Source organism: Panthera tigris, chromosome C1 (genome assembly GCF_018350195.1).
Source record: "Panthera tigris isolate Pti1 chromosome C1, P.tigris_Pti1_mat1.1, whole genome shotgun sequence".
NCBI lineage: Eukaryota > Metazoa > Chordata > Mammalia > Carnivora > Felidae > Panthera > Panthera tigris.
The window spans coordinates 19,101,537-19,123,104 of NC_056667.1; the positions used below are offsets into that span (position 1 = coordinate 19,101,537).

The 21,568-nt window shown below is 54.5% G+C and overlaps 1 protein-coding gene across 4 annotated transcripts in view; it reads left to right on the top strand.

Annotated features, from left to right (window-relative positions):
* The window catches only part of MAN1C1 (mannosidase alpha class 1C member 1), a 140,702-nt gene extending 119,327 nt beyond the window's left edge, over positions 1 to 21,375 (top strand). For 3 of the 4 annotated variants that reach the window (XM_007083659.2, XM_042995304.1, XM_042995303.1), the window contains exons 6-12: positions 1,119 to 1,245; positions 4,232 to 4,325; positions 9,770 to 9,885; positions 15,414 to 15,633; positions 18,151 to 18,323; positions 19,607 to 19,722; positions 20,622 to 21,375. In XM_007083659.2, coding sequence (XP_007083721.2) covers positions 1,119 to 1,245; positions 4,232 to 4,325; positions 9,770 to 9,885; positions 15,414 to 15,633; positions 18,151 to 18,323; positions 19,607 to 19,722; positions 20,622 to 20,748 — 973 coding nt within the window. In that variant the 3' untranslated portion in view covers positions 20,749 to 21,375. The remainder of the gene's footprint in view (positions 1 to 1,118; positions 1,246 to 4,231; positions 4,326 to 9,769; positions 9,886 to 15,413; positions 15,634 to 18,150; positions 18,324 to 19,606; positions 19,723 to 20,621) is intronic. The other variant, XM_015538155.2, reaches the window with a different exon arrangement.
* The last annotated feature ends 193 nt before the right edge of the window (positions 21,376 to 21,568 follow it).

Below are 21,568 nucleotides of genomic sequence, written 5' to 3' on the forward strand. Positions count from 1 at the left end.
GAACTAAGGTGCATAAGGAGGGGATGATTTGCCCAAAGCTGCTCAGCTAACAAACTTGACCCTGGCCCCCTGGCTACAGGTGCCAGGGAGATTTAAGTGAAAGCACCTGGAAAGGCAGCAGCCTTATTTATTATCATATAATTTAAAGAGAGGCAGCCCACACGATGGTTAGGACAAGCTCTGTCGTCAGGCCAGCTTTGGGCCCCGGGTGCTCCACCTAACTGTGATCGAGAATGGGTGACATCACCATCCCAGGCCTTGTTGTCCTCATCTGTGAAAGGGGCAGATGGGAGGGTTACCTGAGACTCTGCACGGTTCCTCCTTAGCAGCACCCAGGTCCTGGAAACGGTTAGTCGACAGCCTTCTCCAGCGAGGTCACAGGGCCAGGCTAGGATCTCTCTAAGATGTTCGTGAGACATGCCTGATCAACAGCCGAGGAAACCTTTGCTCCGAGAGCCCCTGTTTCTTTTGTTCCTAACCTCGGGATCCAGCAACTCGAGGCCTGTGGGCACGCCAGAGACACCTGCCTGATGGGCATGGGTTCCACAGAATTCCAGGCAGGAGCCATTGTGTGCCCTTGGGCAGCACTGACAGTGTGGGGAGAGAGGGGGGAAAGGGCCAGGAGGGGCTCCTGCTTTTCATCTGCCCCCATTGTGACCCAGCCACAGCCATGTACTCTCCACAGGCAGCCCCACTGACTGTGAAGCGGTTGGCTTGCCTTCAGAGGACAGAACGTGTTCTGTGGGGTCTTTGTGATCGATCTCACCTGTAAATTGGGCATGACTTGGGGGCCAGGTCTCGGCCACCGAGACAGCTCTGCTGCCGTCTTTGGGCCCAGAGGCCTCACAGGGGCTGCTTGACGATGGAAACAGAGAGTCGTGCAGGCAGACGGGTCTGGCTTCAAATCACCTGCAGCAAGTCAGTTCACTGGCCTCAGTGTCCTCATCCACAAAATGGGGCCAATGGCAATACTGACCCCCGGGGAGGAGCATCCGAGAGCAGATGGCCTGACGCTAGTGGGTGATCGATGGATCCCCCACTAAGCAATCCCTGTCACTCCCAGCATGGGAGCCAGCCTCACAGACAGTGGGGTGACAGGTGCTTCTGTCTTTTCACAGCAGCTCCAACAGGAGCTGGGGCTGGGCCATGGCAGGGAGCAGCAGCATCCTGGCGGAGTTCGGGTCCTTGCACTTGGAGTTCTTACACCTCACCGAGCTCTCTGGCAACCAGGTGTTCGCAGAAAAGGCAAGTCTTCTCCCAGCTCCTCCCTGTTCTCCATACCGGGAGCGCCACAGGAAAGTGGGTCAGCGATGAGCAGGGTGGCCGGTGGGGACCTGGAAGGCGTCCAGCCACCGCCGAGACGGCCCGTGGCTGCTCGTGGAAGCCGTGCGTGTGCCCAAAGCCAGGTGGCACGGAAGGTGAGCACAGGGAGTAATCAGGGCCCTGCCAGGGCAGGGAAGAGGTGAGGCTGCCGGAAGGTTTTCACTGGTGCCGTCGGACCCAGAGAAAGTTCGGCAACGGAAATCCAGGCACCAGCTTGCCTTGGCAGGAATTGGCCACCGGCTGCGAAAGTCCCCTTTCCAGAGACAGTTAACTTTTTCGTGTGAGATCTGCCTGGCTTTCCCTTCCAGATGCCCGCCTAGCTCGTGCTGTCAGCAGGCTGGCAAAGCGGTCTCACTCCGCAGCTGAGGCACACGTCTGTTCTCCCTCGCTGGTGCCAGGCTGGCTGAGGCCACGGGGGTGCTGAGAGCTATAGCATCCAGGCTATCATCCAGTCTGACAGCTGTCCGCTCCCGCCCCTCCGCGAAGCCCTCCGGAAGATGCAGTTCCTCCACGTTACAGCCCGTGGCAGTCCCACCACCTGCAGGTGTCTCGCCGGGTCTGACCCCAAACCGGAGGAGGGGAAGTGTATACATACCACCCTCAGGTGGCGGTCGGGCCCCAAGGCAATTGTCCCTTCCTGAGTCCCGCCCAGGGAGATGAGGCCCCGCCTCCAAGGAGAACCCTTTGGAGGCCCCCACCCCCAAAGCCTTCCCTGCTCTGAATATCAGCCTCTTGGAGTCCTAGGAGCACGGGGAGAGCAAAGATTCACGCCCCCGCCAGGTGGCTCCCAGTCTCGAGTCCACCATCCAGCCTCAGAGCATCACCCTGCACTCCTGTGAGGAAACACATCTCTGGGATTCCCCCCAGGCCCGGGAATCTGCATTTTCCATAAGCACCCATGTGTCTTTTGATGCCAGGTGTAGGAGAAGCGCTTATTCAGTGTGGGAATCCCTCTGAGCATTCTCGGGGAGCTCAAGAGCTTTTCAGCCCCTTGATCACTTCCTCTGTGTTGGGGCTCACTACCCGCCCCCCTTAAATGGCCTGTCATGTCAGACCTGCACTTCAGAAGCTTTTCCCTTGTATTGGGAGGACTCTGCCACCCTGGGACCCCACCTTGAAAGTTCATGGAGTAAGTTGAATCCCACTTCCTGATCAGTCTTATTTTCCTATCCTTTTTTCCCTACCTCCAAGCCCTGCCTCCCCCAGCCTCCGTGTTTCCTTTGCCATGGAGCCAAATTCCTCCGGGAAGGTTGTGACTGGCTTACGATGGAGAGGGACAGGGAGCTCACTCTAGTCCCTGGCTAGTCTGGACACACTAGCTACCACTGCCTGAGCACCTACTATGTGCTGGGTGCCTTATAGTATCCCTAATCACCCCTCCAAACCCTGAGGTGAGTCCCCTTGTTGTCCCCTTTTTATAGAGGAGGAAACTGAGACTCAGAGGTTAAGTCACTTGTCCTGGGTCATCCAGCTGGTAACTGAGAAAGCCAGGATTCAAGCCCAGGACTTCCTGACTCTGAAGCCCACGTTCTTTCAAGACCAGATTAGTATAGCAGGCTTCAGGCTTTCCCCCCTCAAGTCCATCTGCTTGTCTCTCTGTCTCTCTCTACATTTACATTCTCTGGCTATTTTCATCCCCCAATCATGCCTCCCACAGAGGCGATTATTGGCAGTCAACAAATTGGCCCAAATTCTAGAAGCACCCGCACCCTCCAGGGGAGCTAATTTAGCCTGCTTCACTGCTCACCACCAGGACAGTCGAGAATAACTCAGGTACAAGCACATCCCTGTCCCCCATAATGGACTCCGCTAACATAAATGGATATGAAATCTCATGTGGTAGAGCAAAGTGCTGTCCCCTGGAAAGAAAGGTCTGACAGCTAAAAGGCTGCTGCTCTCCCCGCTCCTCGTCTTGTAGATAAATCTGTGAGCATGATATAGTACCGTCCCTGAGGGCCTTTCTGTTCTGCTGGATTCTGTGCTGGAAGGATTTCCTGTGCTGCCAGAGAGCAGACCCCAAGGGATGGATGAAGCCTTCCTGCTTCTCGCCCTTTGTAGCCCCGAAGGTGGCAAATTGCGCCTCTTCTCACTCCAGCTGGGGCAGCTTCTGCTACACGCGCTGCACGGTCCCTGCCCTGATCCGTGTTGGACACAGGGGCGACTCTGTGTGGTCAGCCAAGACGTGACTCGTGTCCCGGCTCTGCCACTTGATGAGCTGAGTGGCCACGGGCAAGTCGCCGAAACTCTGAGGCCCAGGTTTGTCATCTGTTAAACAGAGATAATACCACAAAGGTTATTCTCAGGGTTGGAGGTAATGTGTTTATAATGGGCCTGGCTCAGAAGGACTGAGGAATGTTACCAGCTGTTGCAGTGTTGTCGTGAAAACCCTGAGATGCCTCTTAGGGCAGGGGGTGTTGAGGGGCCCAGGCCCTTCCTCTGGAATGGTTCCTGTGGTGTCAGAGAAAATAACATATTCCTAGGCTGAACCATATGAAAGAGCCAGTGTCTGACCATTTCTGACCCACGAAAAAGGCAGTTTTACCTACTAGCAGTTACACATGAGCTGCTATCACTTATAGGAACCACCCCCCCCTTCAGTAAAGGCCCATCCCCTGGAGTGGTGCACAGTGAGGAAGGGGCAAAGTGAGGGGGGCGTGGGGGCCTAGCAGGGCCCCAGGCAGAGTGGTCCGTGCAGAGGCAGCGGCCAGGCCCCACAGTGGCCATCTCCTGCCGTGCCCCGTCTTGCCACCTCCGGGCCGCGGCCTGCGGTTGATTACGAAGCTCTCCCTCCTCCTCCTCCGAGTGGTTTCCTCTGTGGATCCAAACCAGCTGTCTCCATCCTCATCGGCTGAAAGTCACTGGCTCCTTCCAGAAAGTGAAGGGGCGTCTGGCGTTTGTATCTTGGCAGGTCAGGAACATCCGGAAGGTCCTCAGGAAGATTGACAAGCCCTTCGGCCTCTACCCCAACTTCCTCAGCCCAGTGAGCGGAAACTGGATGCAACGTGAGTACAGAGAGGCCACTACCTGCCCCCCGCCCCCCCCCCACCCCCGACGCACACGCCGCCTTCAACTGATTGCCGCCAGCATCCGGTGCAAGGCACCTGGGCCGAGTGATGAGGGACACATTTATCAGAGCCGAATGCCAGCGAGGCTTTTGCTCTGTGCTCCCAGACACGACCTGTCCTGCCAGGCACTGTGGGGAGGCTTCACTGTTGTCATTGCTCTTGTGAGGGGTGTGATGGCCGCCATGTAGTGAGGCCTGCCCTGTGCGTCCCCCACAAGCTCGCTGTCTCCAGCCTTCCGTCTCTCAGGATGCTGCTGAAGCCTCCCCCGTCATCCCCCAAACTTGTGGGAGTGTTCCACGTAGACCCATCTACTCCAGAAGTGGCCCCAAGAAAGACCATACATCCTCTCCCAGCCCCTTTGATCTGGTGCCCCACCTCCAACTCTAATCTTTTTTTTTTTTTTTAATTCTTAAGTGGACTAACTATACAGCAGTACAAAGATCATGAATTCACCTCTGTATCTTACACCTACAAGAATTGGTCCTGGGATTTCCTGCTGTTCTCTACTCAGAGGCTTATTCCTCAACCAGACACGTGTGGGTCGCCCACGGAGCCTCATTTTCAACCCCCAGCTCCACCCACTGAAACGGAATGGGGTTGGGGGGGGGGGGATGTGCGGGCTGGAGAGTGTTGAAAAGTCTCCCAGGACCCTGGGATTGTTCCCTTGTCAAGAGGCCTTGATTCAAGATGTCAAGAGGTCATAGCACGAATCGGTGGCGGCAGGTTCCTTGGGCCCTGCTTCTAGGGGCTTCCCAGAGCACCCCGACCCTCACCTCCACCATTTCTGCTCAAAGACCCGTTTCCCTTTCCCTGCCTCCAGCTCCAGTTGTTATGACATCAGCAAGGGCTCAGGGGCAAAGTAGATATGAGTCTAATTACTGCACGGCTGTGGGGAATTCACTTTATCTCTCTGAGCCTTGGTTTCCTCTCCTACACATGGGAGGAGACCTAGAGTTATGTTCTTTGTGCACCATGGAGGGGTGTGGGAGTAACGGTCAGAAGGGGCAGGAAACAGATTTCAGTTCATCTTCCAAAGATGATATGTGCTGTTCTAAAAGATGATGAATACCCATCAGTAAAAGTATACAGTCAGGGCCCGGAGGGCTGGCCAGCCGGCGGGGACACCACGGAAAAGCTGCAGAGGCATCGTTCTTCCACCCCTGAGTCTCTGTGATTACAGGTCCAGAATGCCCAGAAAATTTGACCCAGGAATTTTCCCTGATGATGACCTCACTCCCAAGTGGCCTCCTGCAAAAACCACTTACAGAAATGCAAAGTATTTTTAACCAAAACACACCGCCAAATCCAAAAGTGCAGGGAGAAAATGAAGGTTTGAATTACAGATTATGGCCACGGGAAGAGACAGTTCAATAACTGTTACTGCTTTTAATTGCAAGGCCCGACTGGGTAAAGAGATAAACTGCCCCCCTGCTGGCCTTAGCCGCTCCAGCAAAAGCCATAAAGAGAGGGAGAGGGGCGTGGCTTCCCAGTCCCAACAGCTACCTTGGCAAATTACAGGGAGCCCCCCACCCACCCCGCTGAGAAACATAACTTTCTTTTCAGGCTGCGCCAGGGGTCACAAGACTGAGCAAAGTCGGTCACATACGGAAAATTGTTTCATATTAATAAAATATGAATCAGGGGTGCCTGAGTGGCTTAGTCGGTTAAGCGTCCGACTTTGGCTCAGGTCATGATCTCAGTTCATGAGTTCGAGCCCCACGTCAGGCTCTGTGCCGACAGCTCAGAGCCTGGAGCCTGCTTCAGATTCTGTCTCCCTCTCTCTCTGCCCCTCCCCTGCTCATGCTCCGTCTCTCAAAAATAAATAAACATGAAAAAAATTAATAGAATAAAGTATGAATCTGAGGCCTGCTAGAGAACAGAGGGAAGGCTATCAAGCCCTGCTCACCCGGGGGCCTGTCTTCCTCCTCCCATGGGCTTGGCACCTGGACTCATCTCAGGTTTTCTGTGGTTTTTGCTGAGACTTTTTGGTAATTGTGTATTTTCCCAACAGATGGGAACATTCCCAACTTGCATAAGCTAAGTGTGTTCGCATTCTTTTCCTTCCTTGAATCCTCTGGATTCAAAGCGTGTTTGCAACCACAGCAATTGCAGCTTGGAAAGAAGGAGTTAGGTCTGCATCCGGGTCCCAGGCCCCCGCTGCTCCCGCTGGAAACTGAGCTGCAGGGTAACGGGGAGGCCAAGACCCTCCTGCCACTGGGACTTCACAGCCAAGACAAGTTCACCAGCCTCCTGCTGGTACCAAGCACAGATGAGACCGAGCCTCACAGAGCCACTCAGAGCTCAGAGAGCTGCCCGCCCTTCAGCTTGGCCCCCGGAGTGGCTTGTCTGGTCCACTGCCTGAATCCCACACCTTCCTCGATGAGAAGGTGTGGCAAATCTAGATTCTCCCCAGTGGGTGCGTAGTGTGAGCTGCCCACTGGCCCCAGTTTGGCAGCCTCCCCCCGGTTCACGGTACTTTCCTGAGAGCCAGTGTAGGGTGGTGGCCTCCCCCTGCCAAGTGTGATGACACAATCAGGAAGCAGCAAAGCCCATCTCTGTTCAGGCTCATGCACACCAACTCATGCTCCTGTTCTGTATTTTATTGATCAAAAGATTGAGGCCCAGCGGGGAAGATGGCTTGCCCTGAGCTAATGGCAGATCTTCGCCTTCTGATTCCCGCCCCTGGGCTCTCTGTGTGCCAAATGACAATTGTTCACATTGGTAGAGGCCCCTGAGAAGCTCTGCGCGTATCCCCAAGAGGGTGTCCTGTCCCAAACTCCCATGGCACTCCTGGCGGCCTGGCTCCCGTCTCCTGCACGTACCTGCCAGAAGACGCCCTCGACCGCGTCATACACACGCTGCAATCGCATGATGAAGTCCAAACTCTTTGGCTTGGCGTTCGAAACCCTTCCCAACACAGCTCAAACCTACCTTATTTTCTTTCGTTCAGGACTTCCTGGACATCCACTGGGTGCCATACAGGCGCTGGGCGTAAAATGAGAATCATATGCGGTTCCTCCCCATAAAGAGCCCACAGCCTGGTGGGGGAGGTGGACCCATAAGCAGATACTTACACCACAGCTTTGGGGGCAGCCAGCGGCAAGGACACCCCCAGTAAGAGTAGGACCTGCTACCACTGAGTGCTTGCCACGTGAGGGCTGGATTTGCATGTGGGTTATCTCACTTCTCATGGTCACCCTGCAGGGAAGGACTGTGAGCAGGTTTATGAGGACACAGAAAAGCCTTTCTGAGGAGGGGATGCCCGAGCTGGGGTGTAGCAGGGAGGAAGGGTTAGCTGGGCAAGGGGGGGAAGGGTGTTTCTGGCAGAGGGGTCACCACAGGTGAGAGCGAGCGTGGGGAGGCAAGGGGCTAGGAGTGTCTGGGGCGGTGGAGAAAACGGTGACAGGAAGCAGGCCCAGGTGAGCCTGGCGGTGACAGTGCCCTCGGCTGTGTGCCCGTGTGCCTCTTCTGTGGGCTGTGAGCTGTGGGAGGGCCCTGAGTGGAGGCTGACCCGATTTAACTTCCGGCCTTCCTCAGCCCCCTGCTCGGCACGGACCTGCTCCAGCCATGGACACGCCATGGACATGCCGGGCCTGGCATGCCCCACGCCTCCCTTTGTGCTGTGTCCCGAGTCGTGTCCTCCATGTAGCAGTGGGGGATGGGGGGCGTGCTGCTGAGTCCCCCTTCACAGAGCAAGGTTCAGCCCACACTCACCCCTCCCGAGGCTCCCCAAGGCACAGGATTTCTCTGATCCGGTCCAGTTTTTGCTGAGCCCCTGCTGGGCCATGATTTGTTTATGGGGCCTGAAGGAGCCAGAAGGGCTGGTTTGCTGTGGGTTCGCCTCTCAGCCCACTTGCCTGGTCCCCACCTGTGTTTACCCTCTGACTTTTGGTCCCTCTCTCTCCACGCTGTCCTTTCTGACTCCAGGCACCTTTATTTTCATCCTCTGGTTGACTGTCAGGCTGCAGAAAGTGAGGGCTCTGCCACCTTGGTGGCCTTGGAGTCACTATGTAGGCCCACTCACAGTTTTCCCATCTGGGAAAGGGGTTGACAATGCTTACCTACAGGCTTCTTGGGAGGTTGTTACAGACAATACAGTAAAGTTTCTGGCCCCCAGTAGACCCTGGAGAAATGGTACCTTTTGACAGATTTTCTGTTTCCTTTTCTCTCCCCGCCCCCCACTTCCCCTCCCTTCTGTCTTCCTATCCCTGCTTTGTCCAGAGGAGCTGGAAATAACTTCCCCATCGCCCCTTTGCTGCCTGAATCTGTCCCCCCTATTTTCCTTCCTCCCTTTTTCTGCTTAAATGAATCTTAACAGGGAACTGAAGTTTCCTCTTTGTTTCTCTATTAAATGCCTTTCTGTTTCCCTGTTGTTAATTTTTAAAGCATGGGAGCGAAGTGATTTCCGTGTCTTGCCGCTCGGGTTAAGCGCTCACGGTTGACCCGTCTTTCTCCCGGGACAGCCCTGAGCGGAGTCACCTCTCATTCAGCCACAGCCTCACGGTCCTGCTCTGTGGCCAACTCCAGGCTGATGCCACCCAGGGCAAAGAGGGGCTCTTCAAAACCCAATTCTTCCCTCCCCCTGCTCCTTGGAAACTCCATTTATCCTAACCTGCTCCATTTAAGCTTGGTTTTTCCAAGTGGTTCTGTACTGTGACTAAATTAAGGCTCCCGTTCCTCCTTTCCATGGCCTTTTATGAACCTGCCCAGCATTAATTACCATGTTTGTCACCGGGTAATAAAAATCTCTGAACTCCCTGCCACCAGATTATCTTTTTAAAGAAATGCAACTCATTTACAGTTAATAACCAGAGGCCCTGCCATCCTCGGTCTGCTAAAGCGACATGATTTATATACCCGGGTGAGCCTGTGCACTTGCATGCCACATGATCGTGTTCAAGGTGGCCCCGGTTCCTCGAGTCACAGTCTGTGCCTTCCTTTCTGCCCCTGTTCTCTCAGGGCTCAGAGGCTGCTGATCAAACACTTGCTCCCCATCGGCACCCAGCACTGGGGGGGACCACAGAGGCCAGCGCGTGAGACTCGCCACCCAATGAGTCCCTCGGTGAGACCTGCCTGGTGGCCTCAGCAGTTAAAAATAATGTTCCCTCGGGCGCCTGGGTGGCTCAGTCGGTTGAGCGTCTGGTCCTGACCTGAGCGTCCAGCTCAGGTCATAATCTCACGGTCCGTGAGTTCGAGCCCCGCGCCAGGCTCTGTGCCGACGGCTCAGAGCCTGGAGCCTGCTTCAGTTCTGTGTCTCCCTCTCTCTCTGCCCCTCCCCTGCTCATGCTGTCTCTCTCTCTCTCTCTCAAAAATAATAAACATCAAAAAAAATTTTTTTTAATACTTTAAAAATAATGTTCCTGTCCTCTTTCCCCTCACAGACCACGTCTCGGTTGGAGGACTCGGGGACAGTTTTTATGAATATTTGATCAAATCCTGGTTGATGTCGGCCAAGACAGATGTGGAGGCTAAAGATATGTACTATGAAGCCTTGGAGGTAAGACAAGTGCCGGATTCTTCACCGGTGGTTGGTCCTTCACCACCGGGTCTGGCACAGGCCCCTAAGTGCAGGGGGCCCACTCACCGCCACCACCCCCACCGTGGTGTGCTAGCCAGAAGAACAAGACAGTCTCCTCCCCAGCCAGTTGCTTTGCACACCCAGTTTGAGACTCTTCTCGAACACCTTGAAATTAGGGCCATGTTAGCATCCTCGTGTTACAGATGCAAAACCCAGGCTCCAGGAGGGAAAGTCATTTGTCCAAGGCCTCACAGGAAGTGGCAGTCAGTCTGCCTCAGAAACCGTGGTGTGTGGGCTTCAGTCAATGTGTCAGAGCCCACAGCATAGTCAGATGGTGGCCTGGGAGCCCCCAAAAGAGGCTGCCAAAGCAAGAGCCTCAGCTCTCTTCCTGGTGGAGCAGAGATGATGTAATTAGCGTGTCCAAATGGGGAGGGGGCCTCCCTCAGTGGAGCATCCAGTTCTGCTCCTTCTCTCTATGTGGATGGAAATCAAGGCCCAGAGAGGGGAAGGCACTGCTCAAAGGCACACGGCACAGCGCTGGCCGAGCCGGAGCTAAAGCCAGATCTTCTCAGCCAGCCCCAGTGTTTCCCCCATGGCCCCTCACCACCGCTGGTCTGGCTGTAGGGTGTGAACTGAACAGATGGTAGGCTGGGGTGGTGACTGCCAGGAGGGGGACACCTCAGGATGGAAGAGGGAGTTGGTTAGCCTGCGCTATTGGAAAGGAGGTTATAGACTCCCGTTGGCCCATCAATAGGTGTTTCTGAGCCCAAGTAAGGAAAAGGCCCTGGGTAGACTCCAGGCCTCGGTTTCCTCATACAGTGAGTTGAGCAAGTCGGATTTACTCTGCTGCCGTGTTGGTCTGAGGTCTTATGTCTCCTCGACTAGATTTCTTGCTCTTCTGCCCTTCTAAGTCAGCTCTCCACACAGCAGCCAGGAGAACTGGCTCCTTCACATTTGGAATAAACTAGACTCCTCACCTTTGCCCACCTGATTTAGACCTACCAGTCACCTTGAACTCCTTCCCCTTTGCTGTCAGGTGTGGTCCCCAGCCTCCTGCAGACACACCAGACTCAATCTCACCTTGGGGCTTCTGTATTTGCTGTTGTCTCTATGTGGAATATCATTCAAGTGGCTGTGGCCCATTTATTGGTCAACTAAAATACCACTAGGAATTGGCCTTTTGCCACCTCTCTCTGTCACAAACCCCAGACTTACTCTCTTCTTTGCTTTCATGGGCACTGAAAATTATCATGTGCCCATATTTGTTTACTCATTCATTGTCTTCCCCAAATAGAATGTGAGCTATCAAGGAGCCAAGATCTTGTCTAGTCATTCACTGTGTCTGCCTCACTCCTAAAACAGTGCCCGGTACATAGCAAGCACACAAAAACTGTTTTGTGTGCTTTTGTGAACTGTTTTGTGTGTTTTGTGAACAAATGAACATATGATTGCTGAAGGGATGGATGGATGGATGGATGGATGGATGGATGGATGGATGGACAGACGAGTGAATGGGTGGGTCAGTGGGTGGGTGGAAGGATGGGTGGATGGATGGAGGGAGGGATGGGTGGATGTGTGGGTGGAAGGATGGATAGGTGGGTGAATGGGTAGATAGGCAGGTGGAAGGATGGATGGGTGAGTGGATATAGTGGATGAATGGGTATGAACAGTTAGACAGATGGATGAGTGATCTCTAACTACCCTCTGATTGCATGAGTCTGACCAGAAACAGTAGTGCGTAAAGGAAGTGCATTGAAACAGGCCTCCACAGCCATGGACCTTTTAATTTTTTTTTTTTTTTAACGTTTATTTATTTTTGAGACAGAGAGAGACAGAGCATGAATAGGGGAGGGTCAGAGAGAGGGAGACACAGAATTGAAACAGGCTCCGGGCTCTGAGCTGTCAGCACAGGGGCCCGATGCGGGGCTCGAACTCACGGACCGTGAGATCGTGACCTGAGCCGAAGTCGGCGCTCAACCGACTGAGCCACCCAGGCGCCCCAGCCATGGACCTTTTAAACTGTGGGCTCGGTGATGAGTTTTCCCCGCCCAGCTCCCCAGCACCAAGACCTTGGTCATGAAGCAGCTACTGGGACTGCAGTCCCATCTCAGTCTGAGTCTCAGCCCCAGATTCAGCTCCAGCTGAGCTTAGACCACAGCCAGTGTCTCCTGTCTGAGGATCTGTGTTCAGCCTGCACAGGAGATGCTGCCTGGAAAGGCCTTTCTACATTTCTGTCATTCCTTGCAGGGTAAACATGAAGTTAGTGAACAGCCTGGTTCCCTGCCCTCAGGGCACACTGTAGTTGAGGCTTCAAGGGAAGAAATGGTCATGAATTATTTAAGCAAACGGGAGCTTTATGGAAAGCACTTGATTGAACAGGAGAGAACTTGGCTTTGCTCCCTGAATTTGATATCCCTAGTGAAGAGCCTGGAGTATCTCTGACCCTGGGTAAAGACTGGGCCTCTGGCAAGTTTGGGGCTTTGAAGAATATTCTGGTAGTTCTCAACCTTGTCCACACGTTAAAAATCACCAGGGGAGCTATAAAATCCCATTGCTCAGGCTGCACCCTGGCAAGGTACATCAGAACCTCTGGGCTGAGGCCCAGGAAACAGCCTTGAAAGCTGCCTGGGGCAGGGGGCGGGGCGGGGCGGGGCGGGGTGGGGGGGGGGGTGGGTTTCCAGTGTATAAGTTAGAACAATGTCCGGCACAGGCGGGTGTGGACGATTCAGACACGCAGACTGGGCACACCCCTGGAGGGTCCCAGGAGGAGAGGAGGAGCGAAAAGAAGGACAGGGAGAGTATCTGTCACTGCGGCCTCCTCCAGGCAGGTGCATTGACTGCCTTGTCTTATTTAACCCCATTTTACAGACGAGAAACTGAGGCTCAGAGAGGCCCGAGGTCACACAGCAGCCAGTGTCAAAGCCAGGGTGCAAACACTGACTCCAGATAGAGTGCTCCTGCCAACCACAAAGGAGCCTGGCTTGCCTGAAGTCCCTCTCGGGAATGTACAGATGGGGTCCCCTCCAGGAGGGCCAAAGGAAGCAGAGGCTTTGCATAACCTCACAGCCATCCCAGGAATTATTCCCAGTTTACAAATGAGAAGGAGTCTTCAGAAAAGTGAAATAAATTTGCCCAGAATCACCCAATTCTCAAATTGCAGAGCTGGGATTCCAACCCAGGCCTCTGTATCCCGCTCGGCTCTGCTCTGTTTCCTGCTATGATTGAAGCCTAACCAGTCAGTTGGCAGCCTGTGTTGTCTCATGTTTGGCTTAGGGTTTTAGAAAGCCTTGATTTTTAATCTCTGCACCTATCTGCTTGTCTCAGTAGTGTCCTCACAGAGAGACTGGTCTGTCATTTCGTCTTTACCACAATTACTTAGCCTGGCATTAACCCAGAATGGAAATAACCCACGGGAGTCAGTCTGGAAGGGGCAGTTTTTGCACTGCGGTTGAGGCTTCATGGGATCGCCCCCAGATGTCTGTGTTCTCCCCCAAGTGTCGACAGTGGGTAACTGAACCAGATTTCTGCAGCCTGGGTTAGACTGCCACCCCTCCACACCCGCGTGGACCCAGCTCTACCCAGGAGCCAGGGCCCAGCCCAGAGCAGACCCAACCCAGTAGTGAGCGGCTCCCCAGGCGCCCCCCTCAGTGCTCCTCCCCACGTGGCACAGGTGCCCTGGGCACGTCACGTCATCAGAGCCTCCCCATCTGCTATTCAGTGAGGGTCCTGCAGCCAGCCCCCCAGCCGGGACCTTGCAGGAGCAGGAAAAGAAACAAACCGATCCAAGAGCGAAGGTGTTGGAGTGCCTTCTGTATGTCAGCCCCTGGCCGGAGGTTGGTGGTGGCGGCTTCTGCTCTCACTCAGCCCTCAGAGTCCCGGGAGAGAGACAGACGTGCCACAGACACACACACACACAGATACGGATGCACAAAGTGGGGACGGCACCACGTAGAAAGGCGACAGGGGAAGAGCGGACCGGGGCAGCCGGGGTTTGGGCCAGGGCGCCGTCTCCAGGGAAGCGCATCGTGGAGGATGCCCAGAGACAAGCCGGAGTGGCGCAGTTGGGGTGGAGCATGTTTCTTGTAAAATACCGACCACAAATCCTAATTCGTGCGTGTATTTGATTTTGTGGGGAAGTCTCTGACTAGCAGGTGAGCCCCGCCCCCAGGCAGGGCCCAGGCTGCGTGTCTTCAGGGGCTATATACCCTGCCCGAACTGCTGCTGGCCCCAAGGAGGCGCTCACGGAATACACTCGAATACTGGATGGGAGGAGAGGGTGGGAATGAAAAGAGGCTGGGGGGGGGGGGGGCGGGCTGGAGAGGAGCTGGAACAGCCCACGGGCACTGAGGACTCTCACTGCGCCAGGAAGTATGCTGAGGGCTGCACACACATGTCACCCGGTCCTCACAACCCTATAAGGTGGTTTATGGTCATCTCCCCATTTCATACACTCGGAGATCCAGGCAGTAGGAGAGCACATAGAACCTGCCCAGTGTCACACAGCTTGGAACTGACGGAGGTCAGTCCCAGCGTGGCTGGGACCTGGGACAAGCCACTCAACCCCTTTGTCTGTAGAGGGCACTGCAGCCATGTGCCTGGCTCGTCGTGGGCATTAAATGAGAAGGTGCGTGATAAGGGCTTGTAGAGAGAAGTTCTTAACTTTCTGTGGGTCCTTTTTAAGACTCAGATAAAATATCTAGACCCTCTTCCCATGAAAATGCACATACACAAAAGTGTCATACACAATTTGACGGGCCTTCTGGACCCCCTGGAGCCCACCTACAGGCCAGCTGGGCTTTAGGTTAAGACTCCCTAAGAGAGAATACAGTGGAGGATGGATAAGAATTTTTTTTAAATATTTTTTTATTTATTTTTGAAGGAGAGAGAGACCAAGCGTGAGCAGGGGAGGAGCAGAGAGAGAGGGAGACATAGAATTTGAAGCAGGCTCCAGGCTCCGAGCCATCAGCCCAGAGCCAGACGCGGGGCTCGAACTCACGAACTGGGAGATCATGACCTGAGCCGAAGTTGGACGCCTAGCCGACTGAGCCACCCAGGCGCCCCAAGAATTTTTAAAGATTTTTTAAAAGATCTTTGTGCACAGAAGATTTAAAAGTCTACATAAGAGGGGCACCTGGCTGGCTCGGTCGGTAGAACATGCAACTCTTGATCTCGGGGTCATGAGTTCAAGCCCCACGTTGGATGCAGAGATCACCTAAAAGTAATTTTTTTTTTAAGTCTAAATGAGAGACTCACCCTAGGGAGCTGCCTCGTGTGCAAGCCCCCCGCAGGCACCAGGCTTCAGCCAGGCGAGTGGCAGAAGGTGCCACTGGCCCCATCAGAGACCACCACCAGCCAAGGTCAAGGGCCTCCTTTGCCTGGGATGGAGGGCCCAGCAGAGCTGCGTTCACTGCTGTCTGCAAAATGTTCATTTTCCGTCCTCTCCCCCTCCCTTCTCTGTCCCGCCCCCCATGCCCCTTCCCCCTGCCCAACTCCCACCTTGCTCCCAGGCAATAGAGACCCACCTGCTGAATGTCTCCCCTGGGGGGCTGACCTACATTGCCGAGTGGCGAGGGGGGATTCTGGACCACAAGATGGGGCACCTGGCCTGTTTCTCCGGGGGCATGATCGCCCTCGGCGCTGAGGATGCCAAGGAAGAAAAGAGGGCCCGCTACCGAGAGCTCGCAGCCCAGATCACCAAGACGTGCCACGAATCGTACGCCCGCTCAGGTAACCGTGCGAGGGGAAGGGCAGCAGGAGAGACTGAGGCTAGACACAAGGAAGAACTAGACAAACCAGCGGAGCGACAGTGAGTGAAGGGAACACAGTTTCCCCTTGGAAGTTACATAGAATTTGTACGAGGGACGTGCTGTCTGTGCACTGAGATTGTACCCGAAGTTCAAAGGAAAATAGGGGTGTTGTATTGAGCACCTGGCCAAGGATTGTTCCACATCATGGCCAAACCTCACAACACAGATGTGCTGAGGCCCAGAGAAGACTTGGCCCAGGGGCACAGAGCGGAAAGTCCTCCAGGCTCCCTGAGCCTAGAGAATTCCTTCTCCCTGAACCCTTACCCCTGAATGTACCTCTCTTTTTCCTCCCCACCACCCCTCCATTTAGGGGATCTTACCGCCCCTGGCACCACCCTGTTTATCACCCTCTTTGTTCCCAGATCACCGGAAAGCTTGAGAGCTCCTTGACCATCCCCCCCAACACTCCACGCAGAATTGTCAAATGCTAGAATCAGAAGTCACTTTAGAGAACATGAACCCAACTCCCTGTTTTACACATGGGGAAACTGAGTCAGCCCAAAGTGGGGAAGTGACTTCACCAAAGTCACCCTGCGTGTGAGTAGCTAAGCCGGGGCTAGAACCCAGGTCTTCTGATGCCCAGCTCCTTCTTATGTGCTGCCTCTCTAGTGCCCCTCAGAAAAATCCCTCCTCCAGGGCCCTGAGAGGTGCCCACTGCTCTGAACTTAATCCCAGGCTTGGTTGGAGGAGAGGACCTAAGATTTGCCATGAATATTCGTGGCTCAAGTGCTGCTCTGCCACTCACCAGCTGGGTGGCCTCTATTTTCCTACCTGCTCAATGGAAACAATAACACAGGTCTCCCAGGGTGAGATAGAGGGTCCCATAGAGAGCACATTGCCAGCCGCCTTCAGCCACAGCACGGAGGAGTTTATTAGCCTGACACGTGTCCTTGACCCCTCCAGTTGAGTCCAGATCTCCGGGAGCTGTTTTCATGAAGCCAGTGATTTGCAGTGGGTCCTTACAACAGGTCTGCAATTTCATTCAGAGAGCCAGGACCATAAACAAACGGGAAATCTCAGGAATAATAAAAAGCTCGCTGTTTGTCTGGGACAATCAGCCCAGACCATAAAAGACACGCACTTAATAGAGCATGCTGTTCCAGCCAGCCCGCTTGTCCACGGACGACCACGGCGGTCGCTCCTGCCCTCACCCCATTAGCCGCTTGGCAGAATGACTGCTGATGGTCAAGAGCAGCTGTAGCATTTGAGCAATTGAAGGGGCCAGGGTCTGGGGGGTCCCGTTTCCGTGAAGCCTTCCATGGGAGTAGGATGTCCTGCAAAGCTCCAGTCGTCTCTTGAGGAAAAACAACCCAGGGCCTCTCAGGGTCCTGACCCAATGGGAAGAAGGAAGGGGACACCTGAGGACCAGAGCTGGGCACTCTGCTGACCCAGATGTGATGTACAGGTGTTAAAGGAAGGAGGCCTAGAGTCTCAGACCCAGGAGGAAAAGAGAGAGAGCACAGTCCAGGGAAAGGGCATCAGACAGATCGAGGGTCACATCCCAGCTCAGTCACAGCTCGCTGTGTTACCTTGGACAAATTACTTAGCCTCTATGACCCTCAGTTTCCATGTGCCTGGGAGAGGGACAATAACATCTACCTTAGCAAAGAAAACCATGTTTTAAGGATTGAAATAATGTATGGAAAGCACCCAGCACAGCCCTTGAAATCATAGGTGGTGACTGTAGTTGTGGTTATAATTATGGTCCTCCAGAAAACAGGGACAGCACCAAATTGTCCAAAAACAAACAAGCCAAACAATGATAACAAAATGAAACTCAGAACTCATCAGGCCCTCTTTATCTAGCTGCCTCTGCCTGAGTATGTGCCTCTGGGCAGTACCCCCCCCCCTGCCCCCCCCCTCCCCGTCTCCACCTCGACATTATCCCAGCCTGTCGGCTCTGGAAGCTTCTGGGAGGTGTGAAATAGAGGTGCCCTAAGAAAGGGGTGTGTGGAGAAGCATCACTGCATATCAGCATGTTAAAGGATCTGATAAGTCCTGCAGACGGGAGACTCTTTCACTTTATCTGACCCACTGTTCCTTAAATGTATTTAAACCTGAAATCCTTTCTTGGCTGAGCTCTGGTTCACATCTTGCAGAGCTAACATCTCAAAACACACAGCTGGGGAACATCGCCCAAACCTTTGTCTCCCCCGACTGCTGGATAGTTCATTTGGACTCTCAGATTCTAAAACTGCAAAATGTTCGAGGCCTCAAGGGTCTTGCTGTGGCCAACCTAGGCCAAGAGGGAAGCTGTGCGTTTGCCAGGCTCTGCTCTGGCTGGCGGTATAGGCAGGGCCCAGCCGGTATCAGTCCATCACCAGCCCTCCCCCTGCCACTGCTTCCAGGCCACTGAGCTCTCTCCTGTGGCAGCCAGGTCCTGAAAAGTAGAAGGTGGGAGGTCTGACCTAGACCCTCTGGTTGGTCATCCCCACAGATACCAAACTGGGGCCCGAGGCCTTCTGGTTTAACTCCGGCAGAGAGGCAGTGGCCACACAGCTGAGCGAGAGCTACTATATCCTGCGGCCTGAGGTGGTGGAGAGTTACATGTACCTGTGGCGACAGACCCACGACCCCATCTACAGGGAGTGGGGCTGGGAAGTGGTGACGGTGAGTGGGCTGGTTGGGGGGAGGGGGGACTGGGTGACAGGTGCCCTGAGAATTCAACCAGGGTCCAAAACACCCTAGCACAGGCTTTGAGAAGAGGGTCAGACCAGGCTGACATCCGGCCGAGGTTCTGAATGCAAAGGGTCAAGGTGAGGTTGCACAGCTAAGTGTCCCCAGCTGGGCAGAAGCAGGCCGAGAAACGACCGCCCACAGCCTTTGGGGCCTGGACTCTAGGACCAGCAAACTTAAGAGGGCCAAAGGCAGGGCAGCAGCCAGAGGGGCCCAGAGCGCATGGGGTCACTGCTCTCCGACCTTGAAGCCTGAGCAGATGGCTTTAGATTTCTCCTGTCAAGCAGGAATCGGCTACCAAGCCAGCAGATCACCTCCTTGCTCTGCCCAGAGCCAGCCCAGCCCTGGGCAGCCCCTACCTTTCTCTGGGCTCTGCTCCCCACCGCCCATGTCTCCTCCACCCGCCCTCTTGTCCCCGACTACCTGGCAGGAAACCTCATGCCCTTCTCTGGGGTAGAGCCAAAGGCAGGTATGGGGAGTCCAGAAGGATGTCTCTTGATGGATGCTAAGCCTTCTCTGTGCCCCCCTCTTCCCAACTTCTCCTAGGGCCACGGCTCTGAGGCACAGGCTATCCTAGGGAGAGCCACACCCAGAGCTTAGACTTGGGCAGGGCACAAGGGCACACTCAGGTTCACTGACATGGTTCATTGGTCAGAAACCCCGTTTCCCTGAAGGCCCTGGTTCTTGACCAGTAAAAGTCAAGTGTTTTGTGCTCCTGAGCCCAGCCCACAGACCCCTCTGTGGGTAAAAATTGCATTTATTAAAAAAAAAAAAAAAAAAGCCGTCAGCCCATGGCCCACCCACCGGTAGAACAGGGACCACATCTGCACAGGGAGTTCCCTGGGGTGTGCCGAGTCCCGTCCCCACATCCCGGCCCTCCACTGCCTTCCTCTGTGGGTGAGTCTGTTGGACCAGCCTATCCCCCGGAGGGCCAAGAGAACATCCCCCGAGTTCAGACCCAGAGCAAAGCTCGAGCAAGCAGTCTGTTGGGACAAAGTGCTCAGTGGTGGGCCCAGGGTGTGTGTCCCCACCAGCCTGGCAGCAGGTCAGCTGAGCCCTGAACAAACCATTCGGCCTTCTGCTTCCGCAAATGCCAGCAGCCCCTAGCCAAGTGGTCAGGGGCCTGCCCATCCATGAACTGGGCAGGCACGAGAACTGGGCAGGGGCCTCTCCTCTCCCCTCCCCCCGCCCTCCAAAGCTGCCTCCCTTCTCCTCAGGCCCTGGAGAAATACTGTCGAACAGAAGCCGGTTTCTCCGGGATCCAAGACGTGTACAGTAGCATTCCCAACCACGACAACAAACAGCAGACCTTCTTTCTAGCGGAGACACTAAAGTGAGTTGGGGCTCAGCCGGTGTTCTTTCCAGAGGAAACTGGGCTTTCCTAGGGTTGAAGGGCAGGGGTGGGCGAGGGATGGGGTCAGCAGTCCCTCCCTTCACCAACAGGTTCTGCCATCACAGGGGGGCCCAAGAGGGGCCGGAGGGGCGGGGAAGGGGGGCGCTGGGCTCTCCGGGTCACACCCCCAGGGTGTGCCTCTGGCCAGGCCCGGGCTGGACTCCACCCCCTAAGTGTTAGCCATGTGGTAAGTTAACTCCTTTAGTCTCCTTGGGTTACTTAGTTCTCTGAAACTACGTCCTCTTCTGTAAAATGGGGAGAACGACAGTGATGGGGGTCACTGCTGCAAACCTTCCCTGTGCAGTTTTGCTGCTGCCCCAGCCCCTCGCTTTCTTGGGGTGGAAGTCCTCGATGTTCCCCAAAGCATCCCCCTTGTGCTCAGCTCTCTGAAATGGATTAGAATGGTCTGTTCTGCCACCAGAACGGCACATCAGGGAGCAGCCTAAGAGTTTGGACTGGTGCAGTACTCAGGCCACCGTGAAACGAAAGAAGACTCTAGACCTTAAGTGGTCCTAGCAGGCTTCTCACATAGGGTCCTCATACAAGTGGGGAAGAACCTGGGTGAACCCGGATGGGTATGAGTTAAACAGAGTGAGGGCAGGGGCGAGCCAGCATTCAACCAGGTGGGACCGCCCCAAGTCTCAGTGCCCTCCTTGGCATCCACAGCTCCTTCCCTGGGACCAGCCCTCCTAGTGGATTTGGGATCTCAGACCTCCCTGCACCCTTAGCCACAGGCCCGTCGTCGCAGTGGCCTCTGAGATTTGTTCCCAGCGGGGGGGCCTGTTCCCCAAAGTGCTGACGGGCTGTGTTTTGCTTCCCTCCCGGCCCCCGGGGTGCAGGTATCTCTATCTTCTGTTCTCTGAAGACGATGTGCTCTCCCTGGAAGACTGGGTGTTCAACACGGAGGCCCACCCCCTCCCCGTGAACCACTCGGACAGCCCCGGCAGGGGCGGGGGCCAACTCTGACCCCACCTCCCTGCTGCTCCCGGGGCCCGGAGGGTCGCCTTGCCTTTTCAGGACTTGGGACTGTTCTCAAAGGGATTGGGAACGTAGGCCCCATTCTGGGCAGACCCAGGGCACAGGTGTCGGACCAGCAACTTCCTTTCCTCTGTGAGGAGACAGGACTTGGAGACACAGCAAATGTCGCACCAGGCCCAGACTTTCCTTCCTATGGAGAATTTCTATGAAACCCACTCACTTGCCATCCCAGGGCCCAATGACTGGAGGTCTGCCTATTGTCGCCATGTATTTGGGTCACTTCCGTTCATGTGGGGAGGGTTTTTTTTTTTTAATTTGTTTTGCTTGATTTTGCCTTTTCTCTGCAGTTGTGTTTTATCACAGATTATATGCTTTCAAAATCATGTGCTTTCACACGCAGTATCGTCTTGATGAACTAAACCTTAAAAGTGTTTGCAGACACAAACCTTGACCCTGTTTTCTATATTTTAAATGCCTTTTGCCCAACATGTACTATACGTTCAACTATGTGGCATTTACCTTATAATTTGAGGAGGCGCTGCCTTTTGATTTGGGCCTAAATGTTAACGAATCACTAGTGCTATTTTCATTATTGTAATGGAAAAATCCGTAAACTTACAATAAAAGAGTTTATTGAATAAGAAATACGATTGGGTTCATTGCACATCAGTGACTCTTGGGAAGACCATTGCAGTGCTATCAGAAAAAATAACCAGGAGTTGATTTAACGTGCAATTTAGTAAAGACTTCTATTGCCTTTCCTTAACTCGGTCTTAAAAATTCAGGAAGGGTGAAGCCAATCCTTTAA